Here is a 24,945-nt window from a genome sequence, read left to right on the forward strand (position 1 = left end):
TACAGGGCAAACAATGGATGTGGTGAACCAATTAAGGCAAGGCCAACATTTTCACCAAAATAAGGCAAGCTGAAACTATTGTGTAGGATTCACCATCTTGAGCCTTAGGATTGGTCAAGCGGATCCCCGACAGTCACGGGCAGAGTAACGACGCTCTATGTTCCTACGCGTTTGCTTGAAGTCCTCTCCCAAGTATCCTTAACCCTTTCGATGCTGATGACGAGCTCAGCTCGTCATCACCCACGGGTGTCGTGTGCTGATGACGAGCTGAGCTCGTCATGGAAACAGCAAAATGGCATTTTCCAGCACAGGGGGGGAAAATGGCCAGCAGTCATGTGGTTAATCTTTAAAATTCCAACCACGACTTTCCCATAGAGTTGTACAGAGCTCGCGGCTGTGTTCTCACACTGCACACGTCCTCCGTGGGTCCCCTGTGTCACTACCTTGGGTGATTTCTTGGGTTCTCAGCGATTCTACGTGCTCTAGGCACTGTGTCTAGTCAAGTTGTGGTTGTTATATCACTTTCTTAGTCTATGGCTTGGTCTCCCCCTGGTGCCCACTGTGTATTGTGCTATTTACTGTCGTTCTAGTGATTTAATATTGTGTATCTTGTGCTCTAATCTCATAAAGGGATTAGTAGAGAGCGTTTAGTACTAAATTCATATTTTTATAATAACACTTGTGTGGTTCTCCTTTCATTTGGTCATTCAAGAGGTTATAATCTGGTAAACCAAGCTACTTTACATTCCTTCGCGACTTAGCCTGAAGGCTGCTCTCCATAGCTACCACTAGGATAGCTTTCAATAAGTCTTTAACCTAATCATCAATAAGGGTCGTTTGGACTGGTGCAAAGTGCCCACTTTAATTAGTGGACAGCTTATACCAGGCCAACTTCTCACATACACCACCTCAACTATTTAATTTCCCGCTTGCCCAGGTGCAAATGCATCTGGGGCAGGGCCGGTTCCTCCTGTGGGAGTCAGCCCTTATGCATATCAGAGGTGTTGCAGCCTGTAAAGCACGCCGCCTTGATGTGCCACTTCACTAACCTACCTAGGAGAGAGGTGAAGTGACCCTCTTACATGCCCAGGCCTTTATTATTGACTTCTGGGAGTGATCACACTTCCTGGCAAGAGGTCAGAATCTTGTCTTAGTGGCAGCAAGTGTGGACTGCCAGCCACAGAGAATCTGGGACAACCCGGCGGGTAACCTCAAAGGTAGGCATCTGGGTGCATACCACATCACCCTTGACAGGAGATTTGTGTCTGGGGTGAGAAGGCATATTGTTTGATACCAAACGCAACATATTTTGGTGGTCCCATAATGGATCTGTCAATCTTGGGTTTGCCTCGGTGCCAGCCCATGTTATCCTATGGACCGTCTATCAGTTATAGTGTCCTTTAAAGGTAAAGGGCACTGTAGGGACATATAACCTTGCAGTTATGAGCCCACACCTCTAATATACTGTACCCTGCCTCTTGGGCTTTAGAATGTCTTTCTTAGGGGTGACTGATATATATATTAAAGAGCAGAGTTAAGTTCGAGCAGTTTGCACTGACCCGACAGTCTGCAGCGGCAGGCCTGCTGTCAGTGGTTTACTTGGGTCACTCAGGGTGGCACTGAAAGTGCAGTAGGCCTTTACGACCCATGCCCTGGGTACCCCTGGTACCATTTACTAGGGACTAAAGTCCTTGTTAATTGGGGATGCCAATTTACACATAACAGTTTTAAAGAGAGAGCACTGGCACTGGGGATCACGTGTGGAATTACCGTGGCATCACTACCTCGACTGACAAGATATTCTACAGAGAAACGTGGAGTAAAGGCTAAAAGAAACAGTACCCAGGTTTTCATCACGATTTTTTAATTTTTCCTGATTTGGTTACAACCAGGAGTGGAGATTCATCTGACGTTTTCCGGCACGTTTTTTCTTATATGCCGGGTCTTAAAAAGAAGTGTCAATCATCAAGCTGTATCATAGGTCTACATTTGAGATTTCTCCTCAAGAAGCAGTTTGACCAGTGGGACAATTGGGGTCCATACCGAGTTTTATCGATTTGAGTGATTAGGACAGAGACGCAAGATTGTGGAGTTTGATAGAAGGATCGCTTTGTTGGGAAATAACATACCGAACAACAGAGAGAAGTCAAAGCATCTTTTGTCTTGATAAAGATGGGCAAGAATTAGTTAAAACCATTGAAATGCATTGACGCTAAATAATAACATAATTCGTAAAGCTACTGGACCTGTAGATACTGAAATATATTGTATTTGGTGGCAGTAGTAACAATTGGTAGACAAATATGTCCATTTGAATGACAAATTGTACTGTCTAAAAAAAATGTGTCTCTCTCTTTTTGATTATCCCCTTTTTTCGTATTTGGCAATGTGGTTTTAAGATCTGTGCTGTGTCACAGTTTTTGTTGTGGAAAGATGTTTCATCTGTGTAAAGTTTCATGACATGTCATGTTTTTTTTAATTGCATGTGTCAGAATTATGTATTATAAAACTGAGTACTTCAATCCTGTATAGTTCTTTCCGGGCTCCTGTTTTCATCTGACTCATTGTGGTTTCTTCCCTATTTTTCCTCTTGAGAGATTGTGTGTTAATGTTGAGTTAAGGGTTGATTGTTTGGAAGGGAACAAGGGATTTGCATGAATTTCTTTGTGGCTAAATAGAGAAAGTACTACAATTTATTTGGAGCTTGTGGGTGTATCCTCCATATTGAGTGTGTGACGAACAAGGGAAAATATACATTTTTTACTAACTGGAGTCTGGACAGCAGACACCAGTGCTCTTTCAGAGTCATAACCATCTGCATTGGAGCAAAAAAGTGGGGGTGGGGGAGACCATACAAAAAGGGCATTTTCCCACAGTTTGCATTGGATTGTTGGTGATGCTGAAAAGATGAGTTGGAGGATGTGGCCTTTGGAGTGTGTTGGATGAGTGACATGCTGTATCACACTGATAGCGTTGAGGAGGGTGCCTCTTGTAATTTGAGCTTGTGTAGTCTGTGGGGAGTGTTGACTATAGGGAATGGGACGATGGAAGACTACATGATTTGCAAAGGATGAAAACACTTGATCAGCTGAAAAGCTGGGACTAGAGTTTAGATGCACAAACCAGGACCAGCATTACATTGAAAATTCCTTCAGTTTGTTGGAGTACAGCAAGTTGGTTTGAGTTGAAGGTATCAATAGACTGGCCCTTTATCCAACCACCAAACAAACCAGAATTCCATCATTACTTTAGGGTTGTAGAGAAACTAAAGTGCCTTTCTGGTTCGGTAACTCATGCTGTGAGGGAATTTATGGTGAGGGTGGATTAAAAGTCCTTGTCAACTGAATATTGTCTAAGCACAATAAACTCACTTGTTCTCGGAGCACAGCTGGACTAATGACTGTGGAGCTATGACCTGTCTCTGAATGCATTGAGAAGTAAGTTGGTAGTGAAGGACAAGTCAACTGAGGTCTAGGTGGGACTCAATAGGGGGAAGGAGAGAGTAGGCGCAGGCCTGTCAATGCACATGAGCCAACTCAAGGCTGTATTGTCCCACCATTAATGATTACAGCAGGACAATGACCTGAGTCTGACAGCCCCAGCGATGTAGTGGAGGTACCACTGCCCAGCTTGCCTGACAGTACTATACAATTACATTCCACACCATGCAATAAACCTCCAACATACCATGCAACCAATCATTGTGCTATACTGCATTGCTAACCAGCCCATCATATAGTACTTTTCTTTGCAACAACACTACACACCATCAAACAAAAAATGGTAACTTTTCAACACCATAAAATATGTTTCACATCACCTATTACTTTCTTCTGCAATACCCTACCGCAGCATATTACATCATACAGTTCAGCAAACCACGTCATGTCACACCATCCCAAATAACATCACTGTGCCTTTAATAAACTGTGCCACATTACATCATACCATGCAACACAACATCATGTCATATCACACCTTGCTACAGCACGTCCTCACACCCTTGTGCACAATATTTTGCCATGCCGTACTACAACCTCAATGTCTCATCAAACTGTACCCAACCAACCACCCTCAAAATAAAAAACACTTCATTACATTGCATCCACAGCATAATCTCACACCTTTCATCAATTCATTACACCATACCACTTCGCATAAACTATTCCACACTACTCAAATCAGAACACAACTTACAATATACTGTAGCAGAACATGCAGAAGCATCACTTCCCACACACACTGCACAACTGGATAAAACACCTCACAAGGCTGCTTGCATCACACTATACCACTCTTCACTACACCTTTCAGCTTAACTCTACACCACTGTTTAACATGGATGATCGTTAGCTTGTGCTTATTGTTATTTCTGTCCTTCCTGAGGCCCATGCAACCAGTGTTCCCTGGTTGCGTGGGTTTCTCGTGTGTACATGCGGAACCTTGATTCAAGAGTTTGGAGAACCAGTGAAAAAATATGGCTGACTTACGGAGTGGATGGGAGCTGTTCCTGCTCTGTGGGTCTGGCAATAAACTGACATATCTTCACTCCTAGCATCGAGTGGCCAGTTATTCACTTGAACACTTAACTTACTGAATGCCCTAAAGCAAGGTGATGCAAACTAGCCCTTGTAGAATCCAGTAGCGGTCGGTGGTGGGAGTAGCTGCTGGGTGGTGACGTGGGGAGGGGGAGAGGCAGTATGGGGGTTAGCAATCTATTGATTTCTGAGTATTACAGGTAAGTAAACATATAAATAAATAAAATGAATTTCGTTGCGTACACTGCATCGCATTTGGGGGTGCAGTGTGCGCAACAAAATTTGTTTTATTTATTTATATGTTTACTTACCTGTAATCCTCCGTAATCCACAGATTACTACCCCCCCACACTGCCCCTCCTCCTCCCCACGTCACCGCCCAGCAGCTACTCCCACCACCGACCGCTACTGGTAGAATCATCTCATTGTGGTGGTACCAGTTGGGCCACCTGCTCGGGTTCATATCTGAGAGAAAGCTATGTGTTGTGCATCCAAACAAGGGGAGGTGAACATGTAGGGGCCATGCCAGCCAGTAGCAATGTTTTTGCTGGGGTCACCGGCACCAGCAGCTTGGCCCAAGAGGTGTGGGGATGTTTCCCAGCTCTGTCAATGGACAGGTCGATGTACCTAAAAATCCAATTATCACACTGATATTTTCACCATCAAGGAAGAGGATTGAATAGGTAAACTCAAAGCTAGAAAAACAATTTGGCTCTCATAATTTCAATACAGGATCAGTGAAACGTATTTCAAATCCAAGTAAGTTGTTCTATGTGCTAATGTTTTTATTGTTTGTGCATGAACTGATTTTGGGTGGGTAGGTACTGAGTTTGACCTGCCCCACTCCTGCAGCCATGATGTCAAAGCTTGTTGTGTCAGCCACTCATTTTAAACTGGATTGAAAGCATAGGTCATAAAGGATCCACCCTCTTAACTCAAGCAGCAGGGATGTGACCTTCCCTGAGTGGATCCACTTGTATAGATGTGCCTGCATGAATCCACTTGTACGGATATACTTGTATGGATCCCCTTGCATAAATAACAATAAGCATTTAGATTTTTTCTTTGAATCATTGGATGCTTAATCAAAGGTATGGAAAATAGTACCTTTATTATTAACAACAAGGCACAACAGGATAGAGAGACATTTCCCCACATGTTACTAACCATAATATGGGTATACATACATACAATTCCAAGACAGGGACCGACGGGGGAAAGTTTTCCTCATGATGTGGTCTGCAAATGATATGAATTTGCATGACCCTATTTTTGTAAGTGATAGCACCACCCAAACTCACGACCACGATGAAGCAAGTCTTCTCTGCTCCAATGCAAAGCAGATAAGCAAACATGTTCAAAATCATAAGCAGCAGACCAAGGATTCAAACAGACAACATGGACTATTGATAGACTGACAGAACGTTTACAATCATACAAGTATGTAGGTGTTTCAAGAAAACCACCTCAAATATGGTCGTAAGAAGCTCGTTTTAATTAACAATGTCAGCCGCAACGGATGAATCCAGTTATGAGAAAACACAGCTTTGTTCTCTACCTTTCGACCAACAACTCCCCTGTCATTATTTCAGACATATTTGAGACTTCCCCATATCAGCTATACCAGTAAGAAGGTCCTTTGGTGTTAAGGCCTTAGTAATACTTACAGGTGGCCTGTGAACGAGCCAATAGGCTTTTTCTTGACATTCTAGGACAAACTTGTCAGCCTTCTTTCTCTCCTTTCCAGCCCTGTAAAATCAGAAATGTACTCCAATTAGATTCTGCCATCTTCCATCATGGTAATGATAAGTCTAAATGCGATGAACCAGGATTTCACAGGCTATGCAATTTTCAATAATTTCAATGCTATATACTGGTCAGTGCTATGAGGTTAAATACAAAATACATGGGAACCTCAACACAATATCCACTGGACCTAGCCGGGATGGTCACAGACTCAACGAAAGAGAAAAGGAGGAGCCAACATGTTGGCTAAAACTCAGCTGGGTCAGCATGGCGTCATGCTTGTAAAGTCACCAAAATGCCAAGGGTAGCGGAAGTGACATCCGAGGTCACATGACCCCCAACTACTTCACATGAAGTGTACTTGCATTTCCGTAGTCCTCAACGACATCACAGCAAGTGACATTCAACCTTTCACCATGGTGACATTATGGAAAATAACACCTCATGTTCTTCGCCTCTGCACACTGACCCTTATGAACATTTAAGGGGCATCAGTGAATGGTGTACAGCAGATCTCAAACCTCCCCATCCCCCAGATATCATCAAACGAAGGAACATTCTAGAATGCTTATAGTTGATTAATGTCATTGATATAGGGCTGGGTAAGAGGGGAGATTTTGACTATTTACTGTATGCTCCTTTACAGTAAATGAGAAATGCTATTTGCAAAATCGTCCAAAAACATGAAGGCAACCATTTTTTGTTTTGCATTGAAAAATGCTGGAAACTGCACAGAGATGTGTTGCTGGGTCATTAATACCTAAATACACTGTAAATACTATGTTGACAGGTTTTACCTAGAACTTAGAAAACATTAATAGTTAAAATGCCTTATTGCAGCATCTAATGTGATTTTTGAAAACGCTCTTACCTCGATCAGTTTTCACACTTATACTGCAGATGTGAATCTTTCTTTGAATTTTGAAAGTAACTCACATGTGGAGCTTTCAGAATAAAAAATAAAATGCACCAGCAAAACGAAAGCAAGGAGCTGGAACATTGGAAAGAAAACAAGGCTGATATAGAGCCTAATTAAATATGTGTTCTACATGAGATCTGGACCAGTGATCTCACGGATGGTGACAGAGGTCGCAAAAAAAGAAGCCATGGGTCGAAGCTGCGACCCCAGGAAACTCCTAAATGACTCCATGCATGGTGTGCAGAGGAGCTGTGTGCAGCCAGTGTTGCCAGCTGTCATAGCTATGCCAGGACTGAGCACGGCATGCAAGTAAAACACAATGTCTGATAGCCGCAACAACAGAGCAGTGGCATATTAATGAGGAAATACTTAGAGTTTTGGTTTGTGGCAGACCAGAAACCAAAACAAGAACCATCGACAGCCATGGTGGTCACATGAATTCCAAACAAGAACGAGGATAGGTCCGGGCCAGGGCACTGGAAGGGTCAACTTAAGTTGGGGCCTCTGGAGAGGGGCCAGTTAAAGGACATAGATAGGACTCATAGGAGGGTCAAACTTGCAATGAATAAGAAAGCAAGGTTCTAGAGAAAGGAACTGCACAAATGTGAAAAGAAGTATAGGACTAACACAAGGTCTTGATGTTAACCAGTTCTCCGAAATCTATTAAATTACATACCGCAGAAGAAAGAAACTACCACACATTTATGATAGAGAACCCCATAATTCCAAGAATTCTCAGTCATAGATAGAGGGAATGACACGAACAATGTTAAGTTACTGTGGACACAGAAAGAAGGAGGCTGATGTAAAGTTTGTATCAACACGTGATTTATTTAATAAGATTAAAGACAAGAGTCAGGAATGCCTCCCACCGTTGAGGGGAAAAGTAATATGAAGGATGCAGTTTGAGATGCAGCACATTTTCTGAAGATCTATTACTATCCAAAGCCTGGAAAATTCACATCTGGGCTGTCACATTACTGCTCTTTTGCCATGTCCAATCTCAAATCAGAGTGTCACCAGCAGTCCTTCCCTTGAAAAAGAGACTATTACTAGCATATCTATGACCTTGCCCCCTAAAGCAAATAAGGGCTAAGTTAAAGAAATCTTAGTAATAGCTTTCTGTTGAGCTGTGGATAGAAAAACCGTGCAAATGTGTTGACAGAATCTATGAGCTTAACAAGTACATGACCTACCAGAATATAAGAAAAGATTACAAAAACACATATTTGAGCTCAAGACTTCATTCCTCAAAGTCCAAATTCACATCATTAAGCAGCTGACTAATCCATTGACACCATCACTGTTCCTCACCCAGTGACAAAGAACTAGGCACTCATTCACTTTTTCAAAGAAAAGGAGAAAAACATGAACTTGACCGTGTTTTTCTCCCACTCCAATCCTTGCCTGGTTACTGTACCAAACTATCCCACAAATGACTTGGTTTGATGAAGTTTGCTAGGCTGAGATCACACAGACCACTAGTGGTTTCAGCCATTCCAGTTAATGTGCAAACTCTGTCTCTGCAATGCCTGTGAAGGACATAGATCACCAAATTGCTCCTTGTAGGACAAACCAGCCCAGGCCAGGCCGCAAGAGGCTACTTACTACTAACATGGCTTGGATGATCTCAGCAACGTATCATGCCTTCCCTGCCTGAGAAAGGTTATGGAGATCTGTGAAGCAAGTCAACTAATAATAATGATATAATAATAATAATAATAATAATAATAATAATAATAAGAAGAAGAAGAAGAAGAAGAAGAAGAAGAAGAAGAAGAAGAAGAAGAAGAAGAAGAAGAAAAAGGAAAAAAAGAAAAAGAAGAAGACGATGAGTGATGGTGGGAGGATGGTCAGGAGTGATCACTGTGTGCTGTCAGCATTCACTTGTTGATGCTATGCAGTCCCATGTGCATGCACAAATCTGCCCTGTGAATGTAAATACGTTTGTTTTGTGCCAGGGTTCAAGTCTTGATGAGCCCTGTGCACAGCACGTATTTAGTGTATCCTCTCTAGGCAAACGTTTAAAAACTTTTATTAACTGATGCATTTCTTTGTAAGATCCTTTATTCAGCTAACACTATTAAAATGTTGCTTGATTCAAGCTTCCCCTGACCCTCAGAGAGAACCAAACACAGATCCTTTCACTGGTTTATAGGGAAAATATAGTAGATGTGAAAAATCGCATGGGAGCAGAAAACTTGGTTTCCCTTTTCCACAAACAAGGACTACAATGTGAATTCCCTGCCATCCTTTACTCCTGAGGCCCTACGAAGCGTGGATTTTAGGTTTTGGAAAGTATAGCATCTCTTTACCCCGAGCTGCCATTTTGAAAGAGATGACTTCCAAGTGGTAAAATGTAGGCACCTATCTGAAATCCGACCACCCCTTTGAATAAAAAACTAGTGTGAACAATAGCATTATTTTAATTGTTTTTACTGTACTTTTGTTATTAACTACTGTCAAGATATTGCATGAGGTATTGTGCACCATTTAAATAGTATTATCCAAAACTCCAAGACTGAAATCTTGAATATCTCATTGCATGTTAAATATCCAAAATCGCATTGCTATAAAACCAGGGCACTCTTATTATGGTGACACTGAAGTCAGTGTTTTTAGGTCGAGCTAGACAGTGCATGCCCCGTCTCTTCGAGACCTGCTGTAATCAGTGTATGTGCTTTAAGTCTATTCCCTTTCTTGGCATTGCTTTTCATTTGTCTATGTCAGTGTCCTTTAAAAATCCCTGCTTGCTCGTGGTCAGTCCTGCCTCTTTTCCCTCCTTTCTCACTTCTGTTCGTCCCTGTTAGTCCTGGCATCATTAGCATTGGTTTCTCCAGTATTTTTGCCTTTACCTCCTGTGGTTTTGCTGTGTGTTGGATTGCGTTTTGCTTGTCTAGATGCTTTCGGCACTTTGCCATTGCTGCTCAGTGCCAAAGTGTAAGTGCTCCCTTTGTAATTTATTGTTATGGATTGGTGATTCCATGATTGACATATTTGATTTACTAGTCAGCCCCTAGTACAGTGCAGTGTGTGTGCCCTGGGCCTGTAAATCTAATGCTGCTAGTGGGTTGCAGTCCTGATTGTGCAAACCACATGAGCAGCCTGTAAATGTAACTCAGGTCTGCCATTGCAGAGCCTGTGAGCAGTCTAGTACTGCCATGTCGACCTGGCAAGTGCACCCACTTGCCAGGCCCTAACCTTCCCTTTTTGTATGTTAGTCATGCCTACTGTAGGTCCAAGGTAACCCTGTGGGCAGGGTGCTGTGTATGGGAAAGGTAGGACATGCCCTGATGTGTGTGGCATGTCCTGATAGTAAAACTATGCTAATTTCGTTTTTCACTGTTGCAATGCTACCTGTTCCCATTGGATAGAATGCGTTGTTTGCTTATAACATCTTATTAACATAACTACCCCAGGGAACAAGGTAGGAAAAAGTTGCTTAGTATGCCTGAACTCAAAATGTTAAAATACATATTTTAGTGTTTCAAAATGCCACTTTTAGAAAGTAGGTATTTTTCTTGCTTAGCCATCCAGTGTGCTTTTGCTAGGATGTGTATTGACTGTCTGGCCTTGGAGTGACTGGGGCTGGGGATGTGCAGTGGCTCCAGAAAGTCTGGATGAGTCAAGGCTGGGTTGAATAGACCTGGGCTGCATTTAGAGTAGGGGGAGGAGATTTTCTTTCACCTGAATTGGCCTGGTCTGCCTTCCACAATGCTCTCTCCACCTCCCGCTCGGAAGCTGCACCAGAGAGGACAGAACTGGTTTTGGCTGGGCAAAGAGCTTCTCTGCACTATGGAAAAAAGAGATTTACTGTATAAAAAGAGGGGCCCAGGCCCAAGACTTTTAGATCACTTCTGGGAAATTAAGATGAGCCTTTGCCAAGGAAAAAAAGCGAGAGAACCTGAGGAGGAATACTGGCCCTGTGCTGTTTGCTGCTTGGGGTTGGCCTGCAGTGGCTTCTTTCTGCAAAGGACATGGAAAAAGACTTTGCTGTTTGAGGAAGTTCTCCAAGGGCATGAAGAAGAGCTTTCCTCCTGTTCTGAAGTCTCAGGGACACAAATACTTCACCCCCAGCTCCCCTGAACTTTCTTGCTTCGAGTTCTGACCTGCCAAGAGCTGCATGTAGCTGTTCTGGGTCTCTGGAGGTTGTTCTGACTGTTGGGAGCTGGAAAAGCAACGCAACAACAAGAAGCAGGATGCATCCTCACCTGTTTTCGATGCATTGCCGAAGAAAACCGTTGCCCCGCCTGCCCGCGTTTTGAGAAATCGATGCACGCCGCATCGAGTGCACCGGTCTCCGAAGTCCAAGATCATCACACTGATTCCGATGCTATCCCTGCTGTGCGGCTGCAGGAACTCATGCATTGTCCCAGATCGTCGCATTATATTGAAGCGCCAGGTCTGTCGCATCGATTGCGGATGCAGAAAGAAACCGGCACATCACCTCCCCACGCAGTAAGAAACCAACGTTTCTCCTCCTTTCCGGTAAGGAACTGACGTATCGCCTCCCCTACGCAGCAGTAAGGAACCGACGCATCACCTTCTCCAGAGCAAGGAACCAACCCCTCACCTTCCCTGACTTTAAAGAACCAACGCATCACCTTCCCTGAGGCCCTTTTTGTTTGTGTGCGCGACGCATCCAAGGTACTTTGTTTGAAAAGTGTTGCATCTGCAATTTGCTTTGAACTGAACTATTTATACCATTTGAAAGTCATATTTGTATTACTGTATTGTGGATTGTTGCCCTTTTGGTCTTGTTTGGTTTAGATAAAGATTACTTATTTTTCCAAACTGGTGAGTTGTCCATTTGTACTGTTTTCACTGTATTACTGTATGTGTTCACAAATGCTTTACACACTGCCTCTGAGATAAGCCTGTCTGCTTGTGCCAAGCTACCAAGGGTGTGAGCAGACGTTATTTTAGAAGTGCATCCCCCTTACCCTGACTAGAAGTAAGGGTCACTATTTTACTGTTTGTCTGTGTTCAGCTTCATCACGCTAGTTTCTTACATTGAAATATAGCATCTTGTTTTCCCACCACCTCTTAATGCCGCGAAGACCTCCAAATTCTACTTGATAAATACTTCAAAACTACTAATTTTGCCTCTACAGCGCTGCCCAATTACTGAATGGCTCAGCACTGCTCAGACAGGTTGTGCCTGGGTCATTTTCAGGCTCCGATCGAGCGCACACTCCAACTTTCCCCCGAGGCACAAGCAGGGACCTTCTTGTGGGCTCCAGTGTTCTCTGTGTATTCTGTGGTGGCCCGGTGCCAATGCAGGCCTCCGCATAGGTGGTGGAGAGGGATTTTCTGTACAGATATGCAAATCAGTCTTGACCCTGCGCCCAATGGGAACAGTCCAGCCCGAACTGCCAGGCCAGGTCCTCCCTGGACTGGAAACAAGCATCCTAGGACTGGTTTCAGGCTTTCAGCCCTCATCAGCCAGGACAATTTGACTCCAGTGGCATGGAGAGCATGGGACTCACATCTGGGCATACCTGTCCCACTCGGGGTGACAAATCCTGGCTGAAGAGGGTTGAAACCCCAAAACCGGTCCTAGGATGCTTGTTTCCTATCCAGGGAGGCCCTAGCCTGGCAGTTCGGGCTGGACTGTTCCCGTTGGCCACAGGGTCAAGACTGATTTGCATATGGCAGGTTCAAACAGGAATGGCATGGTGAGCAAAAAATGATGGATTTATGCCTAGATCTCTGTACATGGGTGGATGTATGACATTGTTCTGCATTCTGTCCATCCATTGTTGTTTTTGTATTTGTCACCCTGAGAGGGACGTGTATTCCCAGACGTGGGTCCTGTGCTCTCAATGCCACTTGAGTCAAGCTATTGTGGCTGAAGAGGGGTGAAACCCCGATACCGGTCCTAGGATGCTTGTTTCCAGTCCAGGGAGGATCTGGCCTGGCATTTCGGGCTGGACTGTTCCCATTGGGCACAGGGTCAAGACTGATTAGCATATGGCTGAGTTCAAACAGGAACGGTATGGTGAGGAAAAACAACGATGGATTTAGGCCTAGATCTCTGTACTGGGGTGAATGTATGACATTGTTCTGCATTCTGTCCATCAATTGTTGTTTTTGCAACAATCTGCAATATGGCTCGCTGTCTCAAGTTCAAGTTCTTCCACCTTAAAATACTCATGTACGTGTGGCATGCAGAAAGTTATGCCTGGTTATTGTGTATTCTGTGGTTTTGTTTTATTCATATTTCAAAATTGTGTTGACAATAAAAGAGCAGTGCAAAGAAAAAAACTAGCAATTGCAATGTAATAGGTCTCGCATTTGCGAGAGTTTGACCTATTGGATTTGTAAATGACAATGCCTTTTATTTATCTGTTTTGAAAAAGAACCCATAAATAAAAGGCATCGTTATTTACAATGCCAAACTCTCGCAAATGCGAGGTCTTTTACATTGCAAATGTTTGTTAATTTGACATCAGTTACTGTCTTCCATGCTACAGCCTGGTCCAGAGTTCCAGCAGCACGTGACGTCATTATTCCGCAGCAGGAATTCTCATTGGGCGCTGGAGGTTAATTTTTATAGGTCACTCAAGGGCATCGAGACGGAGCGCTCGATTCCGGCATCAGATAAGGCTAATTATAATTGCTCAGACAGTAATTTAAACTTGAGCATCGTTTCTTGGAGAGGATGCTTAGCGAAAATTATAATTCTGCATTCAAGCCGGGTCAGACATGGGTGACAGACGTCCAAAGAACCATAAAAGGACATGCTTTTTCCGACCTATTGTCAACCACCAGTGAACATTTCATCTTGATTATATTTAATAGGTAGCAACTAAAAGTGATAGGTTCTTAACCAGGGAAAGAAAACGTATTGCCCTTAACTTGAACTTAACTTCAATTTTTTTAACTCTTCCCTACCCGAAGGAAGGCTTACAAAGCGGCACCTTCTACAGCATATCAGACGAAGCCTACCAATATGATACAAACCTGATCAAACATTGAAGAAAGCACAGGGGAGGAGAATGGAGAGCAGGGACAGGGACAGGAAAAACTGAAGCTCTAATGAAGGGCACTAAAACAGTGTGCCTCTGTCACTGCCCTTTAATAATGAGTAAACATGTATATGCCTAAATATATATATTTATTTATCTTAAAGGTCTGAGAAAAATATTAATATGTTCAAATAAACAGTCCATAATCATGACTAAGTAGAATTTAGTCCGATGACATCATAATATCCAAAACATAGTCGATGCAATGTTCGTCACATGTATGTCAGATTCGAACACAACAGATAATGTGTTTCGCAACATAATTGCTTCTTCAGGGCTAAACATTTTCCAGTCACAAAAACTTCTAATAGTTCCTCATTGGTCCAACTAACGGTCGAGAATAAAATCTCCAGCGTTTATAGAGGTCAAACACGGATGAAGCAGTCATCAATTGAAATGCATTTTACATCACCTACGGTTGATCCACAAAAACCCTATGATAAGGGAATCCGATATCAGCATTTTGGTGAAGGAGAAGATCCAATTTGAACTGAACAATAGCAAAAATGAATATATTTGTTCATGCAGGCGGCCATCAATGTCCAGTGTTACTGCAAAGGATATTGCATAAACTCACATGCATTACATCAGCATTTTGGAACAACAGTATTGATAAAAATTACTAGATTTTTATTCCTTTCCAGTCATAGAAAAAATCCTGTTCTGTGCAGAAAAAGTAGTAACGCGTTTCGGTCTGTAAAATATCTTCATGGAACCGGAGTCGACTGCATTTCTGTGCAATAGAAATAGTGAAAGTCCCAAAGTAGTTTTAGAACTATAGAAGAAAGAGTTCATCCTGAGTTTAATATAGAAAACTGAATACATGTTATCACAATGCTCTGAAAATATTCATCAAACATATAACGCTACATGTTCAATTTGTAGTTCATTAAGTTCAAAAGTGCATGGTCACATTCTTACAAAATCATTCATGAATTCACATAATAATATTCTATTACTATCCATGATCTAAAATTATAATTATTTTTTTTTTTTTAATTTATCAACTTTTCATTGAGCATACAACCTGCTACTCTTAGCATAATCGTATCATTTCTACATATATCAATAGAGTATCATTCAATGAACTTCAACAGAACAAAGCCAAAGGTCACAGCGATCCATGTATGAATTAGAGCACTAAACATAATATGAAGTAAATTAGTCAGCCACCATTTGTAATACCTCCAAGCGCAAACAGATCATGACGTAATAACAGCATTCGGGCATCATATACATCCCCACCCTCACAGTCCATATCTACAATTCACCTTCAGAGTCTACTTCACTGCAAGTTAGTAAATATTCCCGCGGAGGGGCCCAAATGTCCTTAGGCCGGGATGAAGTTGGCAGTTCCTCAGCATATGTCTCCAATTGGTCCCTGCAGTACACCATGTCTTTCAACCAGCTGTCCGCTTTGGGGCACTTTCGACTATCCCATGTCAATAGTGTGCGCCTCTTCGCCAAGAGCAAGGCTAGCTACACAAATTTCCCCACCACATCTTTAAGCTGAGGAGCGTGTCCCAGGAGGCACAGCGAAGGGGCATTCTGTAAGGGTAAACCTGTCATGTCGGTGAGAAGAGATAGCACCTTTTCCCAGTAGTTGGGGACCGGTCTGCATTGCCACGCTAGATGTATAAATCTAGTCGTTTCAACCCCGCATCGCTTACACCCACCAGTGGCCCTGAGACCTATCTTCCACAGTTTGTGGGGAGAGTGGTATGTTTGATGTAAAAATGTAAGGTGTATTATGCGAAGATTACTATTGGAAGTTAAGCGCCCTGTTACGGAGCATATTTGTATCCGGTTCTCCTCCGTAATGGGGGTGTCTAACTCACTGTTCCACCGAATCAGACTGGTATCAGTGCTATGCGGTGTGTCTTTCTGGGCGGCCTTATACAGTTTGGTGACTAGTTTTTTTCTCGTTGAGGCTGTGATTATCAGCTGTAGGGCCGATGGTGCCTCTGGTTCCACCGGAAAACTAGTGTAGTGTTCCTTAACCAACTGTCTCAACCAATAGTAAGTGAACTGGAATAGAAGTTTAGGGTTGCATATATAAGATAAATCCTCCCCTGTAATGTATGTGCCCTCAGGGAACAAGTCACTTATGTGCGTGATGCCCGCCTCACGATGTGCCAGCACAGAACCCCGATCTTGAGCCACCGACAGTGCAGCATGTCCCTCAATAGGCATTGCAGGTGCGTATAAGGGGAGTTTTTGTGCACGGCGGCCAAGTGCCTGCCAGGCCGATGTTGTGACATTGAACGTGTTTATCTCTGCTCTTGGATTGTGCCTGTGTGTATGTGTGATGATGCCCCGCAAATGTGTAGGGTGGGCGTCGCCTTCCCCCACCGCGACATGCGGTATGAATTCATGCGGTTTGTATCAGTAGTAGGCGTATTGAGCCTGACAACATAGGAAGTAGACATACATGTCCGGTGCTTTGAACCCACCTCTCTCGTAGGGCAGCGACAGGGTACGCCAGCTTATTCTCGGCTGCTTGGTCCCCCATACAAGTCGTAACAACTGAGTTTGGACGGTTCGAAAAAAGTGTTTTGTTAGTGGAACTGGGACATTGCAGAACAGGTATAAAAATGTTCACATCTTTATTATTGAAATCCGGTCCGCCAGAGATAGTGGTAAACCCAACCATCTGTCCACTTGCGTGACTAGCATTGCATATGCTGCACCGTAATTTTCAGTGATAACCACTCCAGGACCTCTATGTATCCACACCCCTAAGTATTTTACAGGGTCAGCGGACCAGACTAGCGGGTACTCAACTACAGGAGGCGTGGTTATTGTAGTTAGTGGGATGATTACGGACTTGTCCCAGTTTATATTGAGGCCAGAGAATAGACTAAACTTGACATATTCACGGAGGACAGGGGTCAGATACTGGTGCGGTTTGCGGACATATAGGACCATGTCATCCACGTACATTGAGATTCCCACCGGTCTATTGTTGAAGTTGAGAGCCGCTGCTCTGTGTACCTGCCAGATCTTGCATGCCAGGGGTTCGGTTATATGATGTTACAACGCATTCCGTTGCAACGCATGCCTTTTCCAAGCATGCGTTACAACGGAATGCCAATACCACGCATATGGTTTACCACGAAAATGCCTTTACCACGCATAGTTTAACAACGTTTTTCGTTGTTTAACTATGCATGATATTGGCATTTTCATGTTAAACCGACTGCATGACTGATTATGTAGTTGAAATCTATACATGTTTTTTTAATTATGCCTAACCTAATAAATTATTATAATTAAAAAATGTACTTACATTTTCTTTAGACGGTATTCTCCTTCTTCTAACTCTTTAAGTGGTCCTTTCTCTATTTTTGATGGAGTACTAGACGCACGTACGTAATCACGTCTGTTAGGGAGGCTCTTTCCATGAAGGACAGAGGCACAGAAGAGCGTGTTTAAGGTAAGTTTTATTTTTTTATTAAACCCTCTCGTTTGTTTTTTTTGGGGGGGGGGGGGAACGCCCCCAAACCCCCCCCCCTTTTTTTGACCTTTAACTCACATTTCTTTACTACGTTTTTCGTAGTAAAGGAATGTGTGGTAAAGGTTATAGTGGTAACCACGCATGCGTTGTAAAGCATGCGTGGTTAGTGCATTCGTGGGAACGGCTTCGTTGTAGTGGCTGTTTACCCAGGGGTTCTAGCACAATTGCAAACAAGAGTGGGGAAAGAGGGCAGCCCTGTCTTGTACCCCGCTCGATGTCAAACGGCTCAGACGTGTCACCTCCCACTTGAACCCTCGCTGATGGTTCAGTGTATAAGAGCTGAATCCAGTGTATAAATATTGGGGGAAAACCCATCCTGCACAGTATATGCATCATGTACTGCCATTCTATGGAATTGAATGCCTTAGCAGCGTCTAGTAGTATTGCAACCGTTGGCAACTCTGGATTCAGAACATGCAACATGGCAAAGATGGTGCACAAATTGAGGGACGTAGAAACGTAGACCTGGTCCGGGAGTACCAACAGGGGCATTAGGGGCTGTAGTTTGGTGGCAAGAATTTGCGCCAGTATCTTGCCGTCTAAGTTAATGAGAGATAGGGGTCGATATGATTCACAGTACTCGGGAGGTTTACCCTTTTTCAAAAGAGTGATAATCATCGCCTGCTGCAGAGAGGGGGGCAGGCAGCCTGTTTGGTACGCTTCCGCGTACATTGCTAGAAGATGGGGAGCAAGGAGGTCAGCCTGCGCCTTATAATATTCCGCTGTGAGACCGTCAGGTCTGGGAGCTTTTCCGTTTGGGAGTGACTTGATAGCGTCTATCACACCCTTCACATCTAGCGGGAGGCTGAGATATTTTCGGTGCACGTCAGATAACCATGCACAGGCAATGTCATCCAGGTATACATTCATGGCCTGCTCATCCATCCCACCTTTGGAGGTGTAAAGTGTTGCATAAAATTGACGGAATTGATCCACTATGGCTGTGTGGGAATAGTGTGTCTGCCCATCGGCATCTACAATCCGCTCAACTGGGAGGTGATCTGCCCTGTTCTGTAGCCTGCCCAGCCAGTGATCTGCCCGGGCGACCCCCTTCGCCATTTCATCTGGCGACATGTCTTTTTGATAAATACTTCACCTCCATCTCTGCAAGTGCGTTATATTCATTAATGTGTTCATGTATCCTTGCTAGCACGTCCTTAGAAGGTGCATCGTCATATTGGGTTTCAAGCTCGCTGAGCTTCTTCTCTAACGTGTGTAGCCTGCCCCGAATGTCCCTTAAAATCCCCGCTGATGTGCTAATGCATGTACCCCTGATCGTGGCCTTAAAGGCTTCCCACAGAATCTCTTGGCTGTCCACTGTTCCACGTTTGTCTCAAAGTATTGTACTATAGCAGTTTAAATAGCGTCCGCATACGTCGGATTTAGTAGTGCCTCTGCTCGGAAACGTCATGTGAACTGCTTCTGAGGGTTGAAGGGAATGGTTAGTGTGAGGAACACCGGATTGTGGTTAGATAGCGTTCTCGGGAGATTACGGATGTCTGTGACCCATTCGTTCGCCCCTTCACTTAGCAGCCAGTAGTCCAATCTGGACCAGCTATTGGTCGCCAGCATGATATGTGTGCCTACTAGAACCCCTACATGCCTGTGTTGCCAAGCGTCTACCATCCCAAACTCTAACATTCCATTCATGACACAAGTAGCGACCTTAACCATCCTGGCACCCTGCGGATTAGATTTATCTAGTTTGGGATCTAGTTGTGTGTTGAGGTCTCCCCCCAAATGATTGCTTTGTCCGGCCAAGTGCGCAATGCTCTAAACATGTTCAAATATTCAGTCGTGTCATCCACCACCGGACCCATAAAAGCTAATGACCGTCACCAGAACATTTCCCAGCTTCCCAAGTACCATTGCCCAGTGGCCCTCCTGATTTGTGCTAGAGTTCAGTGCCTTAAATACTACTCCTTTCTTGATTAAAATGAGGACTCCCCTCGCATTTGAGGAGTTGAGGACGCAAGTCTGTAGGACACCCACTTTCTGGCCACTTTATCTTCTGTTATTTTAGTACGGTGGGTTTCCTGTGCTATTTTAACATTGTGTCGGTCCAGCTGCGCTAATACCTGTCTGATTTTCTGCGGTGTATTTAGCCCCCGGACATTGCACGTGACAAAATTATATGTGGCCCCTGTCATGTGTAGCTTGGAGGTGCAATGTAGTGTCCATCGCCCATATCAGAATGTAGGTGCTCCAAACTGTCGCAAAAGTACGATGCATCATTTCTCGAATCAGGTACCCTTGGCTTGTAACAAACAAAAACTTCCCTCCCTCCCACCTCCCACTTCAGCATACCCCAATTGCCAAAGACATGACCCTCATTCAACTCCCATTGTAACACCAACTTAACTAAAAACACAATTCCCATCGGGGATCACCCATCGGGGTCGTGGTGGCTGCATCCACTCCCATATACTATAGGGAGAGGAGCCATCGAAGCGTCGTAAGTTCCACTAACCCTGTAGGACACAGCAGCTTTACGACAGCATGCCACACAGCTTGAAATACTATTGCTGCCACCCCAATGAAACTGCTTCCAACATGTTACCACCCCACTCTATTTCCTTACACATATCATAACCTTTCCCATCTGAAATCTGTTTAAGTACCCTCTTACTGTTCACTCGTCAATGTCCAAGGTGGGAGAGGTGGAGGAACGTTGCCGTTGATACCGCAGGTGTCGTGCATGCTCCATAGCGTGCTTAGGACTCGTGAAGATATTGCCATTCTCCATTGTTCCAACCCACAGGCGTGCAGGATAGAGCATTGCGTAAGGGATCTGTTCTTTTTGTAGCAGCTTCTTGACGTTCTGGAATTCTTTACGGGCCGCTTGTACATTGGCTGTAAAATCTGGATAGAACGATAATGCGTTTCCTTGATATGTGATCGAGCCCTTCTGCCTGGTGATTCGCAGTAAGGTGTCCCGATCCCTGAAATTGAGCAGTCGGGCTATGATGGGTTTTGGGGGGGTCCCCGGTGGAGGACGCGCCGCTAGGGACCTGTGCGCTCGCTCAATGGCGAACAGCAGGGAGAGCTCATCCTTGCCACAGATTTCTTGAAGCATTGCCTCGATATAATCTTCCAACCTCCCCACGTTTGTGGATTCTGGAAGCCCCAGGATGCGAATATTATTGCGGCGAAACCGCGCTTCGATGTCCTCATTCTTTGCCTGTATGACTGCCAGCAACTTGGTGATGTCCGTTGTCTTTTCTGCGACTTGTTGTAGCCCATCTTCCGCATTGGTGATTCGTTGCCCTGCTTCGCCTAGGTGGACTGCTTGCTTGTCCAGCTTTGTTGAGAATTGGTCCATCCTGCCATTCAATGCTTCAATCTTCCTGTCGATGGCCTGGAGGCTGGCTTGTATAGCTGCGAGTGATTTCTCAATTACCGTGGGGGGTGGTGTCGTCGCTTCTAGTTCAGAGTCTGACGTTGTGGCTTGGCCCGGTTTGCCCCCCCTCCGCACGGGAGATGGGGCTGGTTCTTTTCCGGCCTCCCCATGGCGCAGGGCCTGCCGGGCTGCCACTGAATTCTCGTGCTGTGGTGCTCACGTGTTTGTCCACCTTGTAAACGCGCAGTACCCTTGTGCGTCTGGGGGCTCGCAGGCTGTAGATACACCTGGTGTGTGTGGATTGCGCAGTCCTGACTCGTGATCTCAGGCTCTATATACGGTTAGGCCCTGTGTCTACCAGGCCGCACTCCATGTGGCTGGTCCCAAAATGGCGCTGTGTTCACGGAGTTGGCGAGATGGCGCGGCCCATGTAGCCCCCCCAAGATAGTGCAATTGCGTGTGCAGCTCGTGCCTCAGTCTCTGCAGCGCAACCCTCTAACTGCAACGCCGATGATGCTTGTACCTCCTTAGTCCGTTTCACCAGCAATTGTCCATAAACACACTGTTATAAAAAAAAGGGGGGGACCCTGCGAACAAGATCAGCCTGCACAGATCCGGGTGTCGTACCCCAGGAAGGCGTCGCTCTTATGGGCCACCATATGGGGGGTTTAACCAGATCTCCTGCGCCTGTAGTGGGGGGCTCTTACGCTGCCCTCGCGGGTGTTGGTTAGCTGGTTGCCCCTGCCTATCTGTCACAAGGTTGTGTGGTATGGCTCACACCCTCCGGGGCCTCCGTCTGGCCCGTCGCCGTGGAGACGCCAGGCGCTCAGTTCTATGCTCGCAGCAGAGGGGGGGGGGCGTTCCACCTTTCCAGTGAGTATGTCTCCTCACGATGCTGTGCGCAGGTCAGGGGGAAGGGTGGGGGGGGGCGGTCAGCATCTATGCAGCTCGCGTCCCCGCGCTCTGCTTCAGCACGGCCTATGCGCTCCTTCCGAGCCTGGGACTTGCGTGATTCACTCCCTGGTTCTCCCTCTCATCGGTCTCGTATCCCGTCCCAGCCACGCAACGGGCGGCCCCCACTCCTGCTGTACCTCAATCGCGGTCTGGCGCTGTCCTGTTCAATCCGTGGGAGAGACCCCCAGGTGGATTCCTGCTGCTTCTATCGTCACCCGGTCCAGGCAACCTTCTGTGTCACTTGTGCGCCACCATTAGTCAAAGTATGCAGGTGGCCATGCGAGGGCTCGGAACTCGCATGTTTAGTGCGATGCGGTCAGCAAAGGGCAGTTTCAGATGTCCCTGGAGCTCAGCAGTGCAGTTTTGAGGGGCAAGACAGCCGGATGGCAGGGTTAGGGCAAGGAAATGAAGGATTTTAGTCGATGGCTGGCAGAGCTGCACTACGGTGCAGCCATCTTGCCGAGCTGCAAGCCACGCCCCCATCTAAAATTATTTTGTTGCTTAAAATATCTATACTTATTTATTGATGACTTTTGCATATTGTAACTCGCTAATCATCATGGTAAGAATAAATAGGTAAAGTATGGAAAAATCAAAGTGAATAATTCTGTGAGACAATTCTTTCAAATAGAGTAATGCGCCGGTATATATATTTGTGGCAAATAAAGATGAATGATATATGCTCCACCTTTCTTAGAAGTTCAGAATCTATATGTCACCATTTTGTCTCATCGTTTTGCCTGCCAAGGGTCGCATGGGAGTATTCTCCCATTATATGAACATGGTGTGACCATTCTGTCCCCTTATTTCGTCAACTAAAATCATGTGAAACGTTTCACTGGTGATATAATATACTATTCATACCATGTATAATTGTTTCTGAATATCAGTTATCATATCTAGATTGGGCCTACCCTTAATATTCCTGTTTTACATTAAATCGATTCCAGTTGGATATCCTTCTAGTAAGTCCATTTTGTGGCCCTACATTTTTAGCGGTAATTTAGATCTATGAATGAACGTGTAATGCCTGTGTCATATCTTTATAGGAGGCATGTGTCTCTGGTCATTTCAGTAGATGTGTATTAGAGAGCACAGTCACCAATCCCCAACTCACACTGGCCGTGCCACCTACGATGTAAAGAAACTTACTTGTACTGCTCTTTGGCCTGCATGACGACGAAATCCCACTTGTGGTTGATCTTTGTATTTAGAAAGCTGTAATTTTCCTAAGGAAGAAAGAAGACATGGTGTATATGAAAACGGATGATTGTGCACAAGGAAGAGAATACTGTAATGATCTTTTAGTCAAAAGGCTTGATGTATTCTTGTTGGTTATAGAGATTAACTTTGTTGTATGGTATGATTCCTTGCTAGAACATTTTTTAACATTTATTGAGGCTAGGTAGATCAGATAAATAGATAGAGTATCGAAGGGAGAGAATATCGTAATAAGAATATTGAGGGCCAAAATCTCGAAAGCCATGTTTGTATAGATTTTCTATTCGTAACTCCACGTATACACACCTTGGCAAAATATATATATATATATATATATATATATATATATATATATATATATATATTCAATGAAAAAACCATTGGTTTTAGGCCATATATAGTTAGGGATTTGCATTTACAAAACCTTATTTTACTCGCATAAAACCATTGAAATTCCATATATAGTTAGATGCGCTAACTATATACCGCGCACCCGCAATCCACTGCTGATGATGTCACATATTACATCATTCATGACATGGTTAGTGACATCACTGATGACATCACTGATGACATCTCAAATGACATCACTGATGACATCACTGATGACAACATCCAGTGACTGTATGTTTCTGTAAAGTTAAAATATGTCTTACATATTGAAGAATGAGTGGATGTATAAGTGTCTGGATGAAGGATTTAGTAGGTGCATGACTGACTGTATGAGTGAGTGATTAAATGTGTCTTAATGAGTGCATGGGTTAGTGACTAAACTATCTTAATTTGTGCATCATTATATCTGTTGTTCTACAAACTGCTGCATGTGTTGATCAGTAGCTATATGAATAACTGTATGGGTTATTGATTGGTTGTCCAAGTATTTGTATGGGACACTGAGTGAGTGTGTATGGGTAGCTGGAAGGTGTGTGACTCTGTACATAGATGTGTGAGTAGTTGATTCACTAGATGTATGGGTTCAAAACTGCATGTGGAAACAGCTGTATGGGCGGATGACTGTGTGCATTAGTGTATTAGTGAGTGAATGGATATCTCAGTGCTACATGTCAAAGTAAGTACATATGTAAAACACAGTACATGTGAGAGTTGACATATATAAATAAGTGTGCATAAGAGCCAGTGAATGTGTGAGTGTCTGTATGGATCATTGTGAACGTGTATCAGGGATTGTATAACAGAGTAAATATGTGTTAGTATGTGTTTGAATAAATAAGGTGTGTATAACTGTATAGTTGAGGAAATGGAAGTCTGATTGATTGTTTGCATGACTGACTAGGTGTGTGAGTAACTCCATGGATGAGTGACAGTCTGTGAGTGTCTCTTTACACTGATTGTATCTAAGGTTATATTAGAGTCTGAAGAGGTTCATCGTATTATCACATGAATGATATCATCAGTGATGTGATCAGTAATGTCAAATGAAATGTTATCAGTGATGTCATCAGTGATGTCATTTGAGATGTCATCAGTGATGTCATCAGTGATGTCACTAACCATGTCATGAATGATGTAATATGTGACATCATCAGCAGTGGATTGCGGGTGCGCGATATATAGTTAGCGCATCTAACTATATATGGAATTTCAATGGTTTTATGCGAGTAAAATAAGGTTTTGTAAATGCAAATCCCTAACTATATATGGCCTAAAACCAATGGTTT

The 24,945-nt window shown here is 44.1% G+C and overlaps 1 protein-coding gene across 1 annotated transcript in view; it reads right to left on the reverse strand.

The window, feature by feature from the left end:
• Positions 1-24,945, reverse strand: part of RGS9 (regulator of G protein signaling 9) — a 956,925-nt gene that overhangs the window by 540,830 nt on the left and 391,150 nt on the right. Inside the window, exons 7-8 of the mRNA XM_086930945.1 lie at positions 23,198-23,274; positions 6,206-6,287 (exon numbers count right to left, since the gene is read on the reverse strand). Of these exons, the coding sequence (XP_086787071.1) occupies positions 6,206-6,287; positions 23,198-23,274 (159 nt within the window). The remainder of the gene's footprint in view (positions 1-6,205; positions 6,288-23,197; positions 23,275-24,945) is intronic.

The sequence above is a fragment of the Lissotriton vulgaris genome, chromosome 7 (assembly GCF_964263255.1).
Source record: "Lissotriton vulgaris chromosome 7, aLisVul1.2, whole genome shotgun sequence".
Classification (NCBI taxonomy): Eukaryota; Metazoa; Chordata; class Amphibia; order Caudata; family Salamandridae; genus Lissotriton; species Lissotriton vulgaris.